Source organism: Suricata suricatta, chromosome 6 (genome assembly GCF_006229205.1).
Source record: "Suricata suricatta isolate VVHF042 chromosome 6, meerkat_22Aug2017_6uvM2_HiC, whole genome shotgun sequence".
NCBI classification, from domain to species: Eukaryota; Metazoa; Chordata; class Mammalia; order Carnivora; family Herpestidae; genus Suricata; species Suricata suricatta.
The window spans coordinates 57,522,031-57,547,657 of record NC_043705.1 but is presented as its reverse complement, the minus strand read 5'-3'; the positions used below and the strand labels follow the sequence as shown (position 1 = coordinate 57,547,657).

At 38.0% G+C, this 25,627-nt stretch overlaps 1 protein-coding gene across 2 annotated transcripts in view; it reads right to left on the bottom strand.

The window, feature by feature from the left end:
- RASGRF2 (Ras protein specific guanine nucleotide releasing factor 2) overlaps positions 1-25,619 on the bottom strand; it is a 233,290-nt gene extending 207,671 nt beyond the window's left edge. For both annotated transcript variants that reach the window (XM_029942526.1, XM_029942527.1), the window contains exon 1: positions 25,079-25,619. In XM_029942526.1, coding sequence (XP_029798386.1) covers positions 25,079-25,366 — 288 coding nt within the window. In that variant the 5' untranslated portion in view covers positions 25,367-25,619. The remainder of the gene's footprint in view (positions 1-25,078) is intronic.
- Positions 25,620-25,627: the final 8 nt, after the last annotated feature.

The window sequence follows — 25,627 nt, the reverse complement described above, 5'->3', positions numbered from 1 at the left end:
CTAAACTAAAAACAGTTGCACAAAATTGAGCAAATCATGAAAAACATTTCCATAAGTGTGTTTTTTACTCAAATCTTTCAACATCCGGTATCTTTCGGCCAGATTACACACAGCAGACTTAATCTGATTTTGAGCATCAACAGAGTAAAGAAGTTCCTTCTTTTAAAAAAATATCAGTAACAATGTTCCACTTTCTGATTCAAAATTAATGCCACCTTAATTTTTTTTAGCGTCTGCAATTCAATAAATCAATTTTATAATTATTAGGGCCAATTATTATACATAAACTACACATATTTTGTGTTTTTTGTGTGTTTAAATGTACAAACTATAGATAATGGTTCATATTTATTGAGCATTTATCATGTGCCACGCATAGTCAAGTGTTTGACATACTCCTCACAACACCATCATCCCTGCATCAATGAGGGAGATGAAATGACATTACAGCCTTAAGAGATGAAAAAAAATTTTTTTTAATATTTATATATTTTTGAGAAGGAGTGAGGAGCAGAGGGAGGGAGACAGAGAATCCCAAGCAGGCCCCACATTGTCACCGCAGAGCCCGGTGTCAGGCTCCAACTCACAAACAGTGAGATCATAAACTCAAGAGCCAGATGCGTAACTGACTGAGTCACCCAGGTGCCCCAAGAAATGAAAAACTAAAACACAGAAAGGTTAGACTGCTAGGGGTGCCTGAGTGGCTGAGTTGGTTAAGAATCCAACTTCAGCTCAGGGCATGATCTTGTGGTTCATGAGTTCAAGCTCCACATCAGGCTCTATGCTGACAGCTCAGAGCATGGAGCCTGCTTCGGATTCTGTGTCTCCCTTTCTCTCTGCCTCTCCCCACTTATGTTCTGTCTGTCTGTCTGTCTCTCTCTCTTTCTCAAATATAAATAAAAATTAAAAAATAAAAAAGGAAGGAAAAACAAAGGAAGGAAAGAAAGAAAGAAAGAGAAAGAAAGAAAGAAAGAAAGAAAGAAAGGAAGGAAGGAAGAAAGAAAGAAAGAAAGAAAGAAAGAAAGAAAGAAAGAAAGAAAGAAAGGTAAGACTGCTAATATCTAGCAAAGTCAGTATCTGAAGCCAGGCAGCATGTTTCTCTCTCAACTACTACCAAATAAATACAAACAGTATCCATCAGGGCCTGGACTATATATCCATCCACTAAGATTCTAAACACTTAACAATGAGTTAATTCAGCAGGACTCTAACATTTAATAACACCTTCATAGAAAGGTACTAAGATCTCTAGGTAATTAAAAGGAAAATAAGATACAGTCATTGGCTACAAGGACTTTGCAGACTAATTAAAGAGACAAAAATCTCTACATAAAATATATTCATTTCAAAGCTATTTCTAAGCCAAGATAACCATGTGGTATGAATGAAATAAAGGCAAAGATTACAGACATAAAGGGAAGTGTTTTAGAGATGACCCTAACACAGCTCTCTAAGTATGTGATGGGTAAGAAATGGGGTAAGGAAATATCATACCATAATTGAAAACAAGCAAAAAGTTAACAACAAAGATGGATAATCGCTGACGAACAGAATGTATGTCACAAAATATTTCAAGTCATATGAAAATCTGATGAACTATTTCATCATGGTTTCCTTTAACCAAGAATCTACACTTTACACTTATCACTACCACTATTCTGATTTTATTCTCCCTTCATCTCAGTGTTCTAAGAAGACTTCTAAGTATTAACTGAAAACCATTTCTCTGTGTTCCCTCCCTGGTCTGTCTCCCACCAAACTGCAATGATTTGCTCTCTAAAACTAGCAGAGTAAATGAGCAATAATCACCCACCCTTTACTTCCAAAATTGTCCATGTGAAAGTTAAATGAGAGTTGAGTTCAAATGACTTAGGCTACTTGCCTATTTATTTTAAAAGATGATGGAAAGACTTACACTCAACCAGTATGTTTTATTTAAGGAGTGGCTAGCCCACGGTAAGCTTTGGTTTCTGTCTCCAAGTACCTTTTAATCCAGAAAGAGTCAAGTCTACACAATCCCTGGCATACAGTCAGCATTCAGTAAATGAGAGCTTCCATTTCTGGTGCATCACAGCCGAGCAATGGGACACTGGAGAAGTAGAGGTCAAGAAGCAAAAAGACAAGTACATAAGGTCATTGTAAATCAGAGAGCTGAGAAGCGTTGGACAGGGGCCACAGGAAGGGTGGGGCAAACACCCTGGAGGGGTTAGACACATGGCCTTCTACAGAAGAGGCTGTCATGTGGTAGAAATAGGAAGCTGGAGAACATTTCAAGCAGAGAAAACAGCAAAGCACAGGGCCTGTTTAAAAATGATAACTACACTATATGGCATGACAGGGGCACAAATATGGGGAGAATGGGAGTGATGGGGCCAGACCATAGAGGCTCCATTGTCCTACAAGGAAGTCAACATTATCTAGCAGTTACAGGGAGCCAGTAGCAGACATTAAGCAGGAGAATAATCTGCTCATACTAATTTAGAGAGACAGGTGTGATGGCAATGTGGAGGATAAAGGAACTATCACTGATTTTTTTTTATAATATACATATTGCCAGTGACATTTCCCATTAACATAGCTGAAGCTATATGTAAATTGTTTGATATAATATATAATTATATATTTATATAATTTAATATATTTAAATAATATATTTACATATATTATTAAAAATAATAATACATCATATAATGGAATCCATGAAATTCTGTTTAATGTTGTGCATGTTAATGGTAAAACCCATCTGGAGAGTCCTGCTTGCTAGCTAGCCAGGGCTCACCTATCAACTTACTGTGATTAAAGTCATTTTCTTACTTGTCCAAGTTTCAACTGTTAAACTGATTATTAGTATTGAATTTCACCATGAAAGTAAACAAAGTGCCAAAAAAAAAAAAAATCTAAAGACCTACCGGGGCCAAGCACCCACTCTGTATTTACCTGTCACAATAAAAACCTTCGTTTTTTACATAGCGATCTCTTCAGACTACTTGCCGTGTTTAGTCCACTTTCAAACAATTTTCCATCAACAGGCAGGAGGACATGGAACTCCACCCCTCCACATCCTTCCTGTCCTGGGTCACTTAAAAATAACTAGCCATGAAGCATTTAAAAATTTCAGCAAATTATTTTTGTGGAAAAATTACTGGCCAGCACACTTGTGGCGAGGTAGAAAACCCAGGATAGATGTCAGAAGGTTTTCAAGTAAGAACTTTCTTTACCTTCTAGACAGTACAAATGTCTTCACTCCCTACTAATGACCACTTACCGCATTATTAGAAAAATCTGTTTGCGATATGTGACCAATCTGGGGGAAAATGCTTTTTATCTAATGTCCCACACTATGTGACAATAAAATCTATTTTTGTGAATTCCTATACCACATATATATGTTCACTTAGATATCTGAGTGTTTCCTATTTCCCAAGAGCTATTTCATACATTCATTAGAGTGTGGTTAAATAATTATTTTAATTAATTATATAAGATACACAAGCCTATTAATGAAAAATAGACCATATAAATCGGCATGAAAAAATGAAAATAACCCTAAATTCCCCTTCCAAAGAGAATCAGTTATAGACAGGTAGAACCTGTTTTCTTTTCCTCAGAATTTTCAAAGTCTAAATTCACATACGTCTCTTTAAAATGGTTATTGTCTATCAAACTCTTTAATAATTCATTGGCATCATTTATATTGGCAAAATAATTAGATATGTATTCCATAGTTTAGGTAATTAATCTTCATAGTTGGGCATCAGGGTTGTTGCCAATTTTTCATTATTAAACGCAGTGCTATGAGAAGCATACACATATGCACATCTTTGCACACTCATTCAGTTGTTTCCCTAAGACAGAATCCTACAAGTAGAACTGCTGAATCACAATTTTTTTTACATCACAGGAAATATATAGCTCACAGATTGTTTAAAACATACCAAATGAGAAGCATAATAAAAGAATACCCGGTTTCAAATAAAACATTTAAAAAAATCTTTATTTGAAAAACAAAAGGGAAGTATATCTCTTCATTTAAAGGTAATAGTTGGGGCACCTGAGTGGCTCAGTCAGTTAAGTGTCCAACTTCAGCTCAGGCCATGATCTCACAGTTTGTGAGTTTGAGCTCCGCGACGGGCTTTGTGCTGACAGCTCGGAGCCTGGAGCCTGCTTCGGACTCTGTGTCTCCCTCTATCTCTACGCCACTCCTGTTTGCGCTCTCTCTATGTCTCTCAAAAATGAATAAATGTTAAAAAAAATCTAAATATAAATAAACTATAGCTTAGCTGTCAACAAAACACAAACTCTCAAACTAGAATATGTGTAGGGCTCTGTCATGTTTGCTAAACTTGTGCCTCAAGAGAAGACATTTAGGGTTATTCAAGAGGCTCCTTGGAAAAAGAGCTCTGTGGCCCATAAACGTAGTTGCCATAACAGTCAGCATCGTACAAGAGACATAGGATGTGCACCACAAATGCAAGCCACACATGTAATTTTAAATTTGCTAGTGATCGCATGGAAAAAAGTAAAGTGAAACAGGTAAAATAAAATTTCAACAAACATTTTATTTGACCTGGTGTATCCAAAATATCCTTTCAACATCTAATGAAATATAAAAAATTATTGAGATATTTTGTTCTTTTTGTTGTTGTTGTTCCAAGTTTTTAAACTCCAGAGTGTGTAAGTACGCAGCACATCTCAATTCACACCAGCCATGTTCTAAGTGCTCAAAAGCCACATATGGCTGTGGCTACCATAATGGACAGGTAGAGGTCAGCAAACCTGTTCTATAAAGGACAAGATAGTCAATATTTTAGGCTTTGTAGGACAAGAGGCAGAATCAAAGTGCTGTACCCTTTTCCTGGGTAGCCTACCCGGGGCAGCGAAGAGCTTTGTACCCAAGTACCCTCAACCAGAGACATTCCCAGGAGACAGTCTCAGGATGAAGAATGACTGACCCAAGGGTGGCAGGGCTGCTGCCATCACTGTAACCTGAAATCCAGCTAGTCCAGGTCTCCTCCCAAGAGCCCAGGTCTTCGTGACTGAGGCACGTCTTTGAGAGGCACCACTCTGAGCTAGTTTTGTGTTAATTTTGCAGAGCCCTGTTTGGTATCAGGAAAAGTTTTACACAATAAACCTTAATCACAGAAACAAATTCTTAGGCTCCTACTTAGGTTCCATTTTCCCCAAACACCAACAGGATTATCTTTTCAACACGGTCCTACTTCTCCCCTCCCCTACACTCCTGTCCCTCCAAGGTTCTCTACACAGCCCACCAGACAATGTATGTATGCAGAAAAACCACACTATTCCCCAGCGGATTCATCACTTTGAGGCATGAGCCACATCACTGCAGCACTCCACTGCTAGTGAATTAATTCATGGTCAAACTTCTATTTCCCTTTATAACATACTTCCTCTACATATTGTTCTCTAAAGACAAACTTAATGCATCATAATTTTCCCTTTGAAACTAGATGCTTTGCTTTTTAAAAAGCACTTTTTTTAGTATGAGAAAGGAATTGTCTGGGATACCTCCTAAAGAGAATGTTAGTTACTAAAGCACCATAATACACACACACACACACACACACACACACACACACATACACACACACACACACAGGAACACACTCGGCTGGTCCGAAGGTAGTGAGTTATCTCAGTTGATTGTTTACAGGAACATACTCACAAGCCTCAGCATCAAACAACCGTTGTTGTAATAAAGTCTCTTTCCATCTCAGTTGTACCACAAGGACTGCTGAGAATGCCATTTAAGAGTCTAACCAGCATTGTGTATTTTTTTTTCCAAAGCTATCAGGAAGTACAGGTACCATAATTTCCAAAGCAAATCACAACCCGGTGGCCTGAAAACCCAAACGCTCTTATAGGACTGTAGAAATAGAATATTTTAAATCATGATTGTCTTAGAAAACTTGGAAGCCATACTATGGTATCAATCAAACACTAAGAAGCCAGACAGTATTAACATTAACAACAGCCTGTCTTAGTAAAATCTAAATTGGAAGGTTTCCCTTCACAGTGGCTGTGTAACTAGTATTGGTATATTAAGACTACAGTAACATGATCAATATATAAATACACAGCTCCAAAACTTTAAGTGACTTTTAGACAAGTGTGCAAGAGAGATTGTGAAATATTGGGAAATGCTTGCCTGGATTTTACTATGATGTCATTAGCAGCAATACTAAGGGATTTGGGAAGTGGGCTCTCAGGATGTGTGAAGAGCAGAGACTCTGGAAGCACCTCACTTTCCTAGCTGACAAGGCTGCCAAGTGAAAAGCCAAAGGACCTTCCTCTTCTACTCAAAGTGACAGAGAGTCAAATAAACTCACCTTCCAGAACCCTAAAATCATTTTCCAGTAAAATGTTTTATCTAACCATTAAAAATAGAAACCCATTTATTGAAAATCACAATGGAGTTAAATTTTAAAATAGAAGGAGGATATAAATTCAGTAATATTCTTTCAGGACTTTTGTCTGTGGGCCAAAATTATTCTCATTATCAAAAGCCACAGGGAGAGCCACAGTGGGAGAGGTCAGGTCAGGGGTCCCAGGGATACAATGTTCTCTATCAGCGGGAGAACTAACAATAAGACCAAGGAGCCAAAGCAGCTGTTAACATTAAAGGTAGGAAAGAATGAGTACCTTAACTTTTGTTTTGTTTTCGGTCTTTCGAAATCGCAAAAGGTAACAAAATCAAATTTAAGGACGGGCAAAAATTACCCAACAGTCAAATTTGCCATTCTCTAACAACAATGAAAGAATATGAAAAATGAAAACCCGCTGCCAAAAACTAAATGATGTTGTAGTTATGCAAAGAAGTGTGTTGTGAGAATTTAACTGATCAAGGATCTTGTGGCCCCAGAAGAGAGCAAAACCAACCAAGGTAAAGATCAGTTGGTACTAACACCTTCCATCTTTCAAGTAGATTTTTCAAGTAAGTGCCTCGAGAGCCACGCACTGAGTTTTTCTCTTTTTCACACTGTTATGGAATTCCCTACACTTACATTCAATTATTATCGAGAGGCCAAAGGCCCAAAGTAGATGATGCAACACAGACATGCATACATCTCTAAGCTTTTGCAAATATGCACACAGAAAAGAGTTCTGAAAACACAAATAAATGGCAAGTACTTCAGTCTGGAAGCTACTGATTTTGTTTCTATGACGATACTGTAAAATGCAACATAAGTTACTAAAATTTTATAGGAAAAGTATTACATCAATCAAATGTGCACATTGAATGAAAACACATCCTAATTTCCAAAAATATAAAACATTATAATTCAACCATGATTAAAATCAATGGAACATAGTGCTTTTGGGCATTTCCACTTTGTGCATTCACTTGGAGCTCATTGATTATGGTCCCAGGCCCTTTAACTAATCATAACATATATCCCCAAAGAGAATAAATTCCACCTAAAAGCATTCAAAATCTAGTTTTATTTCTAGAAATTAGATGATCATATTTGGCCATATTTATTTCTGTATTTTATTCACAGATGAGATCATACCTTCATTCCAGAAATCTATGTTTTATGTTGAGTCTTCAACCATTCACAAAACTACCTTAAAATCTAAACGGGGTGTATATGAGAGAACACAATTTTTAATTAAAGTGGAGAAATTGGGAGACATACCCTTGTTGCGGTGGTTAAAAGGATGACTCTCACTTCTTGGGTTTTTGTTTGTTCATATTTGCATGTGCCTTCACCTGCCTTGATACTTTATTCACAAGTGTTATCCTATGTTCACTGCAATATTACTTAAAATTACAAAGCAAAACTTTTTTTAAAGCAAACTAAATACCCAACAATAGGAAACTGTTTATCTGTGTAATAGAAACAATGTTGTACAGTTATTAAAAATAATATTTTCAAAGAATATTTACTGACAAACAAAATGTTCACCACAAAATGCTCAACTTTAAAAAATCAGGATATGGGTGACTGGGTGGCTCAGTCAGGAAAGCGTTTGACTTTGGCTCAGGTCATGATCTCAAGGTTCATGGGTTCAAGCCCCACATCGGACTCTGTGCTGACAGCTCAGAGCCTAAAGCCTGCTTTAGATTCTGTGTCTCCTTCTCTCTCTCTGGCCCTATCAAGCTCACACTCCATCTCTCTCTGCCTCTCTCACTCTCTCTTTCAAAGAAATAAATAAACATTACAAAAACTTTAAAAAATCAGAATCTTGTGTGTAACTATAATTCAATAAAAAATAAATCAGGATCCAAAACTCTACATATAATATGATCTCAAGTATGCCCGACTTTAGAAATGTCTATTATATATATGCATGCACAGAAGAAAAAAAACCATGAAGGAATTCCTCCAACAACATAGTTTTCTCTGAGGGATAACATTTCAGAATATTTTAATTTTCTTATGTTATAATTCACTTTGATTTTTCAAACTATATATAATAAACATGATACTCCTTTTTTGAGACTGAATATAAAATTGGGAGGGTACCTGGGTGGCTTATTTGGTTAAGCATCCAACTCTTGATTTCAGCTCAGGTCATGATCTCATGGTTCATGTGATCAAGCCCAGTGTCAGACTCTGCACTAACAGCACAGAGCTTGCTTGGGATTGTGTCTCTCCTTTTCTCTATGCCCCTCCCCTGCTCATATTCTCTCTCTCAAAATAAAAAAATTAAATTTAAATTTTAATACTGTGTCTATACAACAGTACCAGAACAACCAATCACTTCTATACATTATTCATGGAATCAGAAAACACACACTATGTATAACCATTCACTGATTTCCATTTACTCCCTAGGTTTATTGAAATATAATTGATGAATAATTTGTGTAAGTTTAAAGTATACAAAGTGATGATTTGATATACTGTATGTTGGAAAATGATTACCATGATAAGGTTCCTTAATACATCTATCACTTCACAAAGTTACCTCTGCGTGTGTGTATGGTGAGAACATTTAAGATCTACTCTCTTAGCAAATTTCAAGTATATAGTGCAGTATTGTTAACAACAGTCACAATGCTGTGCACATTAGGTCCAAGAAACATTATTTTTATAAATAAAAAACTTTCAAAATATTCTGTTAATATGGCACTTTATACCAAAAAGGAGAAAAATGAGTACACTGTGGATTTATCTTTCAGTATACAGTTTAAACATTCTCCATAAAAAAAAATATTTGAATCTTTAAAGCATATAAAGCAATTTAGCAACTTAGCTACATATTTCTTCTGAAAAAATTACCTATTAATATCACTCTCCTATATCTAGTATTTAATATAGTCAAAAGGATTCATAAAACAGAAAGGATTTAAATGACAAGGAAAACCTCTTCAGTCATCTAACCTTATAGGTAATATTCTCCTACACTTAGCGAAAGTAATCTTCCAACTATTTCTCAAGAAATTTGTCCAAAAAATTTTTTTAAAAAGGGGGGGGCACCTGGGTGGCTCAGCTGGCTAAGCGTCCAACTCCAACCTAGGCCATGATCCTGAGTTCGAGCCCCATATCAGGCTCTGTGCTGACAGCTCAGAGTCTGGAGCCTGTTTCAGATTCTGTGTCTTCCTCTCTCTCAAAAATAAATAAACATTTAAAAAATTTTAATAAAACAAATTTGTTGTCCACTAATATTGTCCATAAAAATTAAAATTATTACCAAGGACTCAGGGCATCTGGGTGGGTCAGTCAGCTAAGCATGCCTCTTGATTTCGGCTCAAGTCATGATCTCACAGTAATAAGATAGAGCCCCATTTCGGGCTCCAAGATAGGGTCTACGCTGGGCATAGAGCCTGAGTAGTATTCTCTTCCTCTCCCTCTGCCTCTCCCATGCTCATGTGCATGCACACATGCTTCTTCTCTCTCCCCCCCCCAAAAAAAATTGAATTCATAAAACCTTGGATAAATATTGTCTATCGAAATTAAAAACTATGGACTCACAAACTAGGCAAAGAAGCTATCTGGTTCTCAAAATGGACCATAAAATGAACAGAACACCATTTGTACTAACCAAAATTCCAACTAATTTTCTATTTAAATTCCCTCACTTACATAAAAAAATGTAATTGTGAAAAATTTTAAATACTATTCTCATAACATTTTAGTTTACAAAACACTGTTCACATAGATTAGCTCAATTAATTTAATAACCCTACTTTCTTGGGGCACCTGGATGGCTCAGTCGGTTAAGTGTCTCACTCTTGACATGACTCAGGTCATGATCTCACGGTTCATGGGGTTGAGCCCCACATTGGGCTCTGCCCTGATAGTGCAGAGCCTGCTTAGGATTCTCTCCTTCTCCCTTTCTCTCTGTCAACAACAGTATTCACCGCTCTGGGTCAGGGGAGACTACAACCTCGTTAGACCTAGTGGCCAAAACGTGGTAGCATAAATCAAGACACTGAGATGTGGACTCACATCAAAATATAAACAAATCTTCTCACAGTCGAGAGCCATAGTATAAGCAAGGTCTGAAATGGCAGAGAGGCCAGTATCTCCTACATCTTCAGTGCTGACCCCCTTGTGGTGTTGGGCAGACACCAAGAAAAAAGCCTGGGATGGAAGCCAGTAGCACAGGAAAAAGACAGGGTGCTCTGGAGACAGACTGACCTGATCCCCAACATCCTACTCTCCACCATGACCCAGCTCTCAGGCCCTCAGCACAGGGCCAAGCAGATAGAGATTAGAGGTTATGTGAACTGGTTCTAATGCTTCCCTCAGATAAACAGGAGCCCATAGCTTTGCTTTGTTGACATAATTTCATCAATCTGGGAAGGAAATAATTTGCTTTATGGGCTTTATGAATGTGGCCAAATGAGACTGACATCCTCTCAAACTGCAAATGAACCAAGACAGAGAAGAATGAGACTAATGACAAAATCTTTTCCCTCCTGGTTAGATGTTTCTAGTTCCTAGCTAAGGGCCAAATTCAAGAAATGCTAAATTACTAAACTAGGTTCTATTACCCAAGTTTGTCACTTAGTAAACTTTTGCCCTGTGTCAATCACTTAACCACTCTAGGCCTCAGTAACTTTATCTGCAAAATAAAGGGGACACTATCATCTCAGGATGGTTGTGAAGATTAAATGAGATTATAGGGGCACCTGGGTGGCTCAGTGGTTAAGCGGCAGCTTCGGCTCAGGTAATTATCTCACGGTTTGTGGGTTCAAGTCCCGTGTCAGGCTCTGTGTTGACAGCTAGCTCAGAGCCTGCTTTGGATTCTGGGTCTCCCTCTCTCTCTGACCCTCCCCTGCTTATGCTGTCTCTCTCTGTCTCTCAAAAATAAAAAAAAAACATTTAAAAAATTTAAAAAAAAATAAATGAGATTATATATGTAGAAGGCTTGGCTCTTTAGCCCAAAATGAGCACTCATTAATGGTAGCTCTTACAACTGTATAATATAAAACACTGTGTATATATAACTAACAAGCTAATTTCCTAAATGAAATAATCTAATTGTATTTTGATTTACTTTCTTAGAAGAAAGGTTTAACTTATACTAGACGAAAGACAATTGTTTTAAATTAAATGCTCATAAACTAAGATGATAGATAAATATATATATATAGATAGGTGAGGGTTGTGAGAGGGAGAAAGATAGACATGAGATATGAGAAAACAATCTTAAAGTTTAAAACTTAATATACTGTGTAAGGAATAAAATATGATTTACATGTCAGTACCCTCAAAATATATACCTTGCCCCACTCAGGAGTGAGATAAACATCTGTAAACATTTCATAACTAAAAAATTATACTTATGTTTGATTTTATTCAAAAACACCATATTCAAAGATGTTCAGAATTAAACTGATAAAATAAGTATAATTATGATTTGACTTCTTAGTATTTTATTATTAATGATTCATAAGAAGTAATTAACAAATAAATTTCCAGGAGGAAAAAAAACCCATAATATCAGTCTTCCACTGTTTTGAAAGGAGTTTTACTGATTTGTAGATTCATTATTAAAACTCATTGCTGAGTGGTAATGGCCAAACACCTTGTTAGAGGCCCTACCCCACTCTCCAGCCCCCTACAGGCACACACTGAGAACAAGTAGAAAAGCTGGACACAACCCACACACAAATTATCCATTTGAGAGCATCAGTAAACTAACAAGATCTAAGCCGGGACCTAAGGAGTAAAGACACATTAAAGAAGGGAAGTAAACTAGTGAGTCTGACTGTCTTTGAAGTTGTTTCTTTCAAGGAATTTGCCAGTTTCTCTGTGGTACAAAGCAAGAGGCTAGGAGGCCAACTAGAAAGCAGCAGATAAGAGGCTAGAAATCAGCAATGAGTTTCTGGTAGTCTCATGGGGATAGAGGAGACCAAGGAGGAAAGAGTTCTATAAATATGTAGAATTCCATATAAGATCCTGAAAGGCTACACTTTAGAAATTAATGCAAACTTAAAATGGAGATATTCTCACAAAACCCGAAACCTAGCTTTCACCAGCTCAAGCCCAGAATGGACTGATGTAACATTTTATCTCTTTTGATAATTTTGATGTAACAAAATTATCTCTTTGATTTTTCATCCACAATGCCCAACATTCAAACAAAATTACAAGGCATATGGACAACTATTAGCTTACTGCTGAATCCTTGTCAATATTGTCCCATAGAATTCTTGTAACTTTCCAACCTGAAATTCTCATTTTAGGATGAATCGACTTGGACTCAAGAACAAACAAGACAAGGACCAAAGCCTTGCTCATCAAATGGAAAGGTGTGTTCAAGAGTGCAGCTAGTCTGACCTCAGGAGCATCTCAGCTTTACGTTTCAAAAAGTAGCAAGTATCCCTTTGTGGAGAAGTTGATCTGTTCTGCTACCTAAAGCAGTCACTGACTGGGGGGTCTTCAATACACAAAGATTCCCTAAACGTCTGGGCCTGGTTCATTGATGGTTTGGCTAAGCTGAAACCCAGTGGTATCCACTGGGTGCTGTGGCTATTCAGCCTCAGGGCCAGCTATGCAGAAGCAAAAGGAGATGTAGTTACTCCGGTCAGGGGTTAGGGCTCAGGCTTTTGGGCTGTTGCCATTGGTTAGCTCTTTGGTCTACCACTTGGAAAACTGCAGACTGGCAGATTAAAGAGACCCTTCTTTGGAAACATGAACATAGGAACAAACCATGTCTGCTGACTGAACTGTCTGGAACGCTCATGAGATGCCCACAGGAAGGGCTGTGAACTACTGGTATCAAGTAGGCTGACTCATCGAGGCTGATAGAGCCTGACTCTGTTTCTAAAGCAGAGGCTGCCACTGCAGGGCAGACGTGTGACTCCTGCCACAAGCTGACCATTCTGTTTCACAATGGAAGAGGCCATGTCACAAGGGGTGTTACTTACAGATTGACTACATCAGACCTCTGAACCCCTCTCAGGGTACTAAGTGCTACCTCACCATTGTTGATTAATTTTCAGGTTACGGATCAGGTGCTTCCAGCCACACCACTGTGGCCCTTCAAATGAATCTGTGTAGTCAACAATGGGTTGATTGTCCACCTCTTTCTTCCTTATTCCCTCCCATCCATATGCTTTAGAAAGGCAGTTTGGTCACTGAAAGTAGGTATTCCAAGAAAGACATCATTCTTTCTTGGCTACTTCCTGGGGAATGATGAGAACAAAAGTGGAAAGAGTTATAGGGCATTATATATTTATATTTTGAAAACTGAGGATTCCATCTTGAGCGCTGCTGGACATGATGTATTTTTTTCCCTATAGCACCTCCAGGCCAGCCTAATCGATATATACTCCAGGTGGCAGCATAGCTGAAAGGGGTCTTAGGGATTCAAGCTTAACTCTGGTTAAGTTTTATAAAGGTGCTCTTCCTTTATCCCTCTTGCACCTGACTCTTGCAGATGAAAGGTATAGGTGTAGTAGGGGAAGAATTATCTCAGACCTCAGAAAGTATATGGAAAACAGAACATGAAGATCTTTTGATTTTCAGAATTACCTCTACAGCCTTCCTCCAGAGGGAAAACACCTGGCATAACACTTAGAAAACACTGCAGGCACATTCGATTTTACTTACTACATCTTTTGTGATCCTCTTGATTGCACTGACCACAGAGCAGCAGGGGAGGGCCCCAGCCCCTGCCCCTTCCACACAAAGCACATGCAGATATTGTCCCTGCCCCCATTTGTATCATGGGCAGACAAATGCCATAAATAAAAGATAATTTATACTACATTAAAGTTTTAAACTTCTCTTCATCAAAAGACACTTTTAAGAGAGTAGACAGGCAAGCCAGAATAAAAATATTTGCATTATATATAACAAAGGGTTAATTTCCTCAAATACATTAGAATGAACAATATGAAATTATGATATTCAAGAATTTTAATGTACAAAAATAGCAATTCATAGTTAATTTAAGTTAATATTTAAAACTGCTACAGATCAGTAAAATAACTCATAAAAATGGGCAAAAGATTGAACAAACCCTTCAAAGCAGAGAACAATCAAATGCTCAATAAATACTTGAAAAGGTATTCAATCTCATTATCAGAGAAATGAAAATGAAAACCAAAAGGAGATACTACTTCAGACCCATTAGAATACTTAAATCTAAAACATTGGTAACATGAGGTGTTAGAAAGGATGTAGAGCAACTGGAATTCTTATACACTGCTGGTGGGAACATCAACTGATATAAAATTATTTCAGAAAACTGGCTAAAATTACTGAATTATTTCAGGGGTGCCTGGGTGGCTCAGTCAGTTGGGTGGCCGACTTCGGCTCAGGTCATGATTTCATGAGTTCGAGCCCAGCATCGGACTCTGTCCTGACAGAGCCTGGAGTATGCTTCAGAGTCTGTGTTTCCTTCTCTCTCTCCGCCCTTCCCCTGCTCATGCTTTTTATTTCTATCTCTCAAAAATAAATAAACATTAAAATAATTAAAAATAAAATAAAATTACTGAAGCCAAATGTACGTGCATCCAATGAACAATTTCATTCCCAGGTACATAACCAGCAGAAATGCATACGTGTACATAGATCAAAAGACCTGTACAGTAATTTCTATACCCTTAGTAGTTAAAACAGCTTCAAAGTGGGAACAGTCCAAACTACACTAGATAAAGAAAATTATACAGACAGTCCCCAACTTTGAATGGTTTGACTTACGATCTTTTGACTTTATGATGGTACAAAAGCAATACACATTCAGTAGACACCAGACTTTGAATTTTGAATTTTGGTCTTTTCCTAGACTATTGGTAGCAGTGTGATCCTTTCTCATGATTCTGGGTGGTGGCAATGAGCCACAATTCCCAGTCAGCCACACATACAGTCAAGAGTGGTAACGACCAATGTACTAACAACCATTCTGTATCCATACAACCATTCTGTTTATTGCTTGCGGTAGAGCATTTAATAAATTACATGAGATATTCAACACTTTATTATAGGATAAGCTTTGTGATAGATGACTTGCCCAACTATAGATTAATATGTGTTCTGAGCACATTTAAGGTACATTAGGCTAATCTATGTTTGGTAGGTTAGGTGTATTAAGTGCACTTTTAACTTATGATATTTTTAACTTACAATGGTTTATTAGGACATAACCCCACTGTAAGTTAAGGAAGATCTTGTATGTTCAATCAGTAGACTACTACAAGAAATGAAAACAAGTGGAGCACCACAACCAACAACACTGATCAAGCTCACAAAGATGATGCTGAGGGAAAGAAGTCTGACAAAAAGAAGTAATTATTAAATGAGTCCATTCTGAAGCTCAAAAAACAGACAAAAGCAATCCCTAATGTTATTAGTAAGGACAGTGGCTATCTATGTCTAGAAGTAGCAAAGAGGAACAGACATGAGGTTAGTTTCTGGAGGGCTGATCATGTTATCTGTTTGATCTCAGTGCTGCTTACATATACTCACTTTGCAAAAATGTATCACTTAGCACTCTTATAATTTGTGCACTTTTCTATATATTTGCTATACTTCAAAAAATAATTTTTATTTAATTTACTTTTAAGGGAACAACATTCAAATAATTTTTATATTAAAATATTAGAAAGTAAAGGAAAATTATAAACATAAACCCTAAGCAAGACAGGAGACCAATCAGCACAAGAGGACAGAAATTATATTATTGGAAAGATCATATTGATACGATGGGGGTATAAAACTGTTACTAAAGGAAGAGAATGTGGCCCATAATGAATTAATATTAGTTTGATGAAGACAGTATTAACTAGCTTGATGAATACATGAGGCATATCAATAATGATGTCTATCACACCCACCAAAGTTCCCATAAAACTAACTCTAACTCACCCACGACCCCTGTATTTTAATAGCCAATCCATAGACTGGTCAGAGATCAGTCTAGCCCCGAATCAGATTCTCTCACACAAGAATACAAACCTGAACGGATGAATGAGTAAGAGATGCTGCAGTGAGAATTAAATTAAAGAGGCCACAATGTGTTAAGTCAAGACCAGGAGGTTCATGACAGCCTGAAGTTAGGGCAAGCAGAAGTTATGAGAAAGAAGAAGCAGTGAGGAACCAAAGAGGCATAAGCACACTGAACAACAGGTCAGCCAGTACCAACGTCCAAAGATCAATTAGGTAGCAAGAAAGACTTACTCTTACATTGCCTCTCAGTATTCCTACTGTCCCCCCGCCACAGAGAGTGACCAGTATTCAAGAACTTGAGTTCCCATCTCTCCAATGCAATCAAAGAGCCTAAAGCAAATAATCACACAGCAGAAACTAACCCTAGAAAAGTTTAGTAATACTAGAGAGAGCAAACTATACCCTTGTTTACTGAAACCTTAGTAATTGCCTTAAAATAACATTAACTAGCTGTTGGGTCTTAGAATTTATATTGAAAGACTGATGAAACATTGAAAGATGTCCTAATTGTTGTAAATCTATGCAAAATACTGAGTGAGAAGCAGCATTAAGGATGCCACAGGAGGAAGCACTCTTTCTTGCTCCAAACAAGATTCTTCCAACTATACAGTTGTAAGAGTTTGGAAAATGGACTTCAATAAAGCAAAAAAGAACCCTCAGTAAGAAAATCACCTATAATTTAATTTCCCCTAGAGTGAGGTCAAATCATGAAAATATTTTTATACTATGATCACAGCTAAACAACTGATTTCAAATTTCTTTTCTTTAGGATTTAACATACTGGAATTTATAAGAGCTAATTCCACCACCTTTATGTCCTCACAGCTGCTGTCTTAAGTGTTTTCCTTTATGATGATATCAAAGAAGCAAAAAGATGAGGACCATTATAATAACACACAGTAAAACAGAAACATGTTACATCCTCTTTCTAAGATCATTCTTTTAAGAGCCACATTTAGTATAATCGTCACTGCCAAACAAGGTTTATGCAAAAAAGAAAAAACATCCTTATTTACAAGTTAAATAATACAATGTTAAGGCTTACTTTAAAATAATCTAGGGGGGAGAGAAAGAAGCATGTGTGGAGGGAAACAAAGAGCACAACAAATCAGAAAGTTGGAGACTGTTGAAGCTGGGTGACAGGTATAATGGCATTCCCTGAACTATTCTATCTTGTGTTAAAACATTTTTAAAGAGGAAGGAAGGAAAAAACTTCCTAAATGACTGAAGTTTGAAAACAAAAAGTGGGATGCCTGGGTGCCTCAGTCTGTTAAGCGTCCAACTCTTGATTTCAGCTCAGGTCATGATCTCACAGTGTTGCAGGATTGAGCCCCAAGTAAGGCTCTTCATGCTAACTGCATGGAGCCTGCTTGAGATTCTCTGTCTCCCTAGTTCTCTGCCCCTCCCCCACTCATGCTCTGTCTCTCTCAAAATAAATAAACTTAAAAAAACTAAAAAATAAAATAAAGCATAAAGCCAATAAGATATTATATTAGAAAGAATTTAATGGAAAACACCAGCTAACAAATGTGTAGACTATTCAGGTACTGTGTTAAGAGCCTGGTGTGGACTCCTGTCTGTGAGTCTGACAACAGCCTGATGATGTACTGTCATGATGCTCATCTTCAGAAAGAGACATTGATCAAGATCACATACAGTTGAGTAACTGAGTTGGGACAGAAAGCCTGGCAATTTCATGCTTGAACCATGCCATATACAATACTACCATGGATCTGGAAACTAATAATCCTCAAGCTAAAAGAAAGCAAATTCATATCAGATGTGATCAGCCTCCTATGCCTACACATCATGGACACGGTCTCGGCATGGCTTCCGTGAGGCATTAGGATGTTACTTTCATGATGAGCCGTAGACCAGGTTACCACCTCCACATTCCTATATTGCTATTCCCAGGAAACCGCTTAGCTTTCCAATCTTCCCTCTATTCGACAGCACTAACCCCTCTGTTTACATTAGTCACACAAATGGCATGGGCTCATAAATACAGCTCAGGAAATGAATCAGGCATTGTCTAAATTAAATCAGACCAATGACAAAATAAAACATTTCAGGAATCTGAAGAGAATGCAAAGTACCAGCAACTAAAAGGCCCTTAGACTCTATCATCACAGGTCTCATGCAATGTCACATTGGTGAGTATGGGAAGAGCTAATAAAAGAAACTGTGGCCTACATTTAAGAAAAAAAATACAGCACTAAAGGATCGATACATTTTATTTTTAAGCATAGCTGTTTAAATGTCGTTTTAACTGTCTGTGTCTTCTCAGATCTTATGAGAATTCTAATTTTCATTAACTGACTCTACTCTGATGCTGTAAGGTATTGTATTGGCCTCCCCAACTTTCTCATGTCTTTCTTTAAGGTTCAAAAAGAAAACAAATACTATTGAAGTAGACAGGGCTGATCAACCCAAACTTTCATGTGTGTGTGTGTGCACGCACGTGCATTATTGCCTTTTCCTTAAAGGCATATCTAGGGCATTTGGCATTACCGTGAGGAGTTTTAGGAAAAATGGTTGCATCTTTATTTTTCCTTGAATCATAAGTTTTCCAAGTGCCAGTAAAAAGAAAAAGTGAGAATATGTGCTTTCTGTACCTCTGCTCCACCTACTGATACCAGTATTTTCTCAAAAAAAAAAGAAAAGTCTATTTTTTTCTAAATATATACACCATCATATTTAAATTCATTGGGCAAAAACGCTGAAATATATGCTTTGGTGGAGCCAAAATCATGTATTTATAACTTCTCAATCAGCTCACATTTGAAAATTATACCAACTGAAATGTAATGAATAACTTTGGAATAATGGTAAATTTTTAGAATAATGGCCAAATACTATAAAATAAATGTTTGTGACAACACTATATTGTGACAGTACTAATATGTATCATTTTGTAGTTTCATTTAAATATTAACTAATATTTTACTACATACACTCTTAAATTAAGGTATGCTTATTTCAGAGAGGAATTTATTTTTTTAATTAAAAAATTTTTTTAATGTTTTATTTATTTTTGAGACAGAGAGAGACAGAACATGAGCAGGCAGGAGCAGAGAGAGAGACACAGAATCAGAAACAGGCTCCAGGCTCTGAGCTGTCAGCACTGAGCCTGACGCAGGGCTCAAACCCACGAATGTGAGATCATGACCTGGGCCTAAGTCAGACGCTTAACCGACTGAACCACCCAGGCGCCCCTTCAGAGAGGAATTTATATAGTGATTAATGAAACAGAATATTTATACGTACTTAGTCCTGAAAAATGAAGCTCCCTAACTTGTGTACAGATTGGATTTACAATTCACATCCTAAAATGTTAATGATATACATAAAAATCTGTAAACTCCAAAATATGTAACTGCATAACAAATGTTTCATATTTAATGACAGAAGATAACAAACCCAGTAGACAGACACACACATGCACATATACCCCTTCCTTATAATACAAATGAACAGGCATGAAAACACAAAGCTTCTTTAAAAGTATAAAAATTGGGACTTACGACCTCGTAGGTAAAGTCATATTGTTTGCCAATCTGTCTTCTTTTATTACAAAATAATCTTAAGGACAAAGTTTTTCTATTCTACAAAATTAAAATTATATTCACTGTAGCATGCATATTTCCCAAAAAGTATGAACAAAATCAACTTAAATATATCTACATTAAACACACAGCAATATCAATGGTTGTAATCAACTGTTAACCAACACTTGCTTGCTAAAACCAGAAACATGGTTATTACACATGCTCTACAATTTATCATCACCCAGTGAAAGGAAAATATCTCTATTTTTTATTTCCCAAAGAAAACAAATTATGTTACAATAATATATATAGTAAGGTTTAGTGTAGCCAAAATTAAAATAACTGAGTTTGGCTAATCCATAGAATTTTTCTTCATTTAAATTTAAATGAAAGAATTACAAATTTTGAGTAATAAGTTATTTCTCTTCCTCAAATTATGTTTTAAAACTTTTTATAAGATTTAGTAAATATTTTTGTCCCATTTCCCCTGCATTTATGTTCAAGAAGCAAAGGTTGAAAAGGAAATATTGAGCTGATTATTATGCATCAATTAAACAACATGAACTAGACCAAAAATCCACCACACATACTCCCCACCCTCCACAAGTATTTCAAGGTTTGCATACAGCTCTGCCTAATTCCATAAAACGACTAAAATCCTCTGCTTGTGGTCAAGATAGGAAGGCTAAAATGACTGGCCAGTAATGAGGTGACGGGAAATCACATAACCTTTAATCCCTTTAAAATTAAATCAGCAAATTTAATTCAGCACAAATATGATAAGTATCAACTACTTTAAACCTCCAAAACCAAGGAGATGTTTTAGCCCAAAAACAACTGAAGTCAGGGTGAATGGAATACTTAACAATACGAGGAAAATAAGAATACACACCACCTTGCTCCTTGCTCCTATAAGAATAAACAGCACCTTGCTCTCGCCTGTTATCAGGCAAGACACATACAGCCACTTAAACGGACCAGACTAACCAGATGTGCACTTTCACCTAAGTACAAATATTTTTTTAAATGCCCTACTGAAGGAAATGAATGCCATGCAAAATTGTTTGTTTAAACATAAATCTCATTTTTCTTTGAAAATGCAATGGTCTGCAATTATATTTCTCAAAACTCACAACTGCCCTTTAGTTCTTAAAGAGGAACAAGAATAAACAAAACAGTGATTCATGTACTACAATCCCAACCCCCATCTCACTCAGATTTTAAATTTCTTGCTCAATCTATTTAAATAGCTTCCTTACTAAGGCACTCTTTGAGATGATTCAGTCTTCATACCTGGAGCTGGACTGTCTCCCTGGAATGCTGTAAGACTCAGTGTTAACGTAGGTAAAAATGAATAAAATACTACCAATCTCCAAGAGCTGAAGTGAGGTTCAAATGAGACGTGATAATGGAGGATTACACAGAGCCTGGCACATAGAAGGTACTTATTAAACTCATTCCATTCATTTCCATTCCCCATGAACATCTTTACCGAGAACGAAAAGTAAGTTTATTTTACATAAATGGAGATTTTTTAAAAGCAGGAAGTACCACCAACATATATCTTCAAGAAAAGGAACACTACTTGCAACTATTTTTTAGCTGAGTTTATTTTAATTATATCACCATAAATAAAAGTACGTAAGACATAGCCACTATGGAAACTTGATATGAGAGCTTTGCAATTGATCTCCCAAGAACCTATCAAAGTGAAATCTTTGGGACACTCTTGGAAAAAATGGAGCAATGCAAATATTCCCTCAACTTAGGCACATTTCTTTTTTCTTCTTAACTAAAAGCAGTTTAAGAAAAAAAAAACAGTTTAACAGTGATTTAAAATAAAAACCTTACATTTTTCTTTTGTCAACCAGCTTTCTGTGAATTATTTAGAAGAAACAAACCAATGGGTGTTTTCTTCTTAAGACTTACCTTAAAACACAATTAAACAGAATTAAAGAATCATTTGAAGGATAAGTAACATTTAAACTGACAAGAATGATTACAGGCATTTTATAGCAAAAATTGCACTAACTATAGTAACTGTCAATGACATTACATCGCCCTCCAATGTAAATAAGAATGTCTCTGTTCTAGCAAAGATGTTGTTGGTTTGCACATCTGCTGACCTGACTGATCTATTAGAATGCCCACTTAGATCACCTGCTTGTCCTTAGCTTCTCAGATTTAGTATTTATTACGGAGACTGGTAATCCTTAAATCTTACGGAATAGTCTGTCACACGCTCTACACAGCAAAAGCTCACACTGCTGTTAGAACATTAGAAACGGGAGATGCCATTATTTAAAGGCAACTTGAATTCTTCTTAGCCCAACTCTTAATTTAATATTAAGAAACAGATTTCATTCCCAGAAAAAAACACCAGAGGAACTGTTAAGAAATTTGCATACAGAAGTCACAGCAGCATAGTGGAGGAAAAGCACTCTGCCTCCCTAAATCCCACATCAAGCCCTGATCTTCCACCATGTTTATGAGTTTGAAAGAGATATTTATTCGGAAAGCTCCAGAAGCTTTTGGAAAAGCAAACCTTAAGACAACCCCTGTTCAGTGCCTCAACTTTGCCAATTTCAAGTGTAAGTGCTTGAGAAGATGTGAGCACCTAGCAACATAAATTAACTGAAAGGAAACCAACTGCATAAACTGTAAGCTTAAGGTAAAATGTTTCTTTTTGTTTCTAATCTTTACAATTTCTTCTTAATTCTTAAAACACACCCAGACAGGCAGTGCTAGAGAAAAGCATCAATCTGGGAAACTAACCTAACTCATGCAAGCATGCCTAATACAAGACAAAATTTGACAAATTTCCCAGTCCAACTCAATCCACTTTGAAGTGCTTGTTCTGTGTATCTCAGGTGTTTTTACATGTACCAAAGGTTCTAATTTCTATCCTCTTAAAGATGTACAGAATGAGCGAGAAATACTCATAACTTGTATGACAATTTTTTTTGATAGTATGACTTTTTTAGGACTTCCATTAGAAAGTGGCATAAAAGTCAAACTATTTGGAGATTACATTGATTTATTAAAGGGTGGTGTAAAGAAAACTGTCTGAAGAGGACAGTACAGATATTGTCCAAGTAAAAAAATGTTGGTTTTCATATAATGTTAATTGGTCAGCCAGACAAGTAACATCTTCCCACCCCTAACTCAAAAAAGGGGGGAAAAAAGTGGCTAGCTCCTGATATTCGAATAAATACAAGAAGAAAACATAATTTGGAATTAAGTGAATGAAATATTCAGGGTAATTTAAAGTGCCTATTTTCTTTTATGCATAATAACATTTAAGAACCTAGGGGTACCTGGATGGCTGTCAATTAGACATGTAACTTCGGCTCAGGTCATGACCTCGAAGTTCCTGGGTTCCAGTCCCAAGTCAGGCTCTGTGCTGACAGTTTAAGACCTGGAGCCTGCTTCAGAATCTGTGTGTGTCTCTCTCTGCTCCTCCCCCACTCACACAACACACATACACACTCTCTCTCTCTCTCTCTCTCTCTCTCTCTTCCTCTCTCTCTCTTCCTCTCTCTCTCTTCCTCTCTCTCTCTCTCAAAAATAAACATAGAAGAAGAAGAAGAAGAAGAAGAAGAAGAAGAAGAAGAAGAAGAAGAAGAAGAAGAAGAAAAGAAGGAGGAGGAACCTATTAGATTTGGCTCCTGTGGGGCCTTGGAACACATACATTTATAAAAAGAAATCTCACCAACAGAAAAAATAAATAAATACTGAAACAAATCTCTGTTTCCTCAAAACGCTTTTTTTCTCTGAATTTAAATTCAAAACTGCAGGACTTGAAATTTCAACTTGTTGTTTCCAGAATCTACATCTACAAAATAGGAAATCGGTTTTCAAAAAACCCACAACATGTCCTCAAAAACCAAAGTTCATATTTTTTAAATTTCAGATTCGTATGTGCTATAAATCAATTAAATCTGTTAATGATTTATAGCAAAACCAAAGTAGGGGGAGGAAAAAAACCTCCTGGTTAATCTAGTTTGAACTCCTCTTAATTTTACACACTGTTTTATAAGCCCCAGCGGTCGTGCAGGCATCTTATTCATCATCCCATCGCTAGCACCTCCCACAGCCACCCTCTTGCTGGAGAAGCTGTTTGGTCTAACTTGCTGGGAAAATTCAGCTGCGAAACATTTTTATGCAACAGCAAAGACAATCAGCCTGCTTTTTTCAAGGTGGAAATCAAGAAGCGAAGCGAGAACATTTGAGAGCTTTAATAAAATTAGTCTGCTCTAACTTTAATAACCAAACGGTGATTCAACCCTGCCCCCCCACAAATTTCTCATTTGCAGGAATGGGGGGTGGGGCTGGAGGTACTAAATCTAGAGGGTTTTTTTGGTCCTCCCCGAGTGAGAACACGGCAAAACTAAAAAATTATGACCCAGAATGAAAAGGTCACTTTTATTTTCAAAGCACTCATTTAAAAGTACAAAGAACCATTCTTTAAAAAATGCCCACATGTTTAAACGTAGCAGGAATGTGGCTCCCAAATACTAATTCTGAGGGAAATGGATTCACGTTCACCTTCATAATTAGACCCAGCAGGCCAAATGTTAGCAAAGTAAACTGACATAAACCACAAAAACAGATTGAAAATAGCCAACAGAAAGTTCCTCTCCTTCCTGGGAGCCCCCGTTTCTTCCCTGCACAACCAGCCATCAAACATGTGCAGGCAAAAAAAAAAAAACAAGAACAAAAACAAAAAAACCCAAAAACCCTACACGCACCACCCGGGTAAGGGAGAAACCAAACTTTCCCAAATAAGTTAGTTCCGTCTTGCCAATCTATAACCAACAGGTGTCAACACACGTCACCACAGTAAATCCTTCCGAACAAGGTCTAGCGAGGCAACGGATGGTTACTTAGCTGTGAAACGGGAAAGACCCGTTTCCTTCAGGGTCGCGAAAGCAATAAAGCGGGGCCTCTGTTCCGAGTGATTACAAGGAGGTGCGGGAGAAGAGGGGATGGAGATGGGGAGGCGCGGGGAGACGTCCTGCCCTGGACACCGCAGGAGGAACACGGACCTCGGAGCACGGGTCCCGCGTTCGGCGGAGCCCTAGACCTCGAGGGTTGGAACCGGGAGTGTCCCGGCGGGAGCGAGGGGGCCCGCGCAGGGAGGGCGGGTGGTACCTGCTTGTCCAGCGCGTCCCGGCCGCCGCCCGGCCCGACCCCGGCCCTGGGCGGCGCCGGCGTCCGCTCGCAGCTGCAGCCCTCCAGGAGGTACATGCCCGCCGGGCGGCCGCTCTGCTCGCCCTCGAAGTAGAAGAGCACATTCTGGTAGAGAGCGAACCACTTCTCGTGCCAGCGGCTCGCCTCGGCTGCCTTCTTGCTCAGGAAGCCGCGCTTGGTGCCCTCCTTTCGGGCCAGGAAGGCCAGATACAGGGCATGCCCCTCGTTGTAGCGCACGCTCTTCTGCATGGTGAGGGCGCGGGGGGCTCACCGCCGCCTGGGAGCCATCTCCCCGCCGCCTCGCCCCAGGGCGCGCCCGCTCCGCTCGGGGCTGGCGAAGGGCGCCCCCTTGCCTGACGCCGCGCGCAGGGCGCCCCGCCGGCTTTCGAGGCGTGGTGCCTTGCGGGTCTGAGGGGCTCCCGGCTGTGGCCAGGGCACGTTCTCTGCCGCGACCGCCGCCCTCCTGGCTGAGCGAAGCCCGGGGGGCCCCCGACGCCCGGTGGAAAAGTG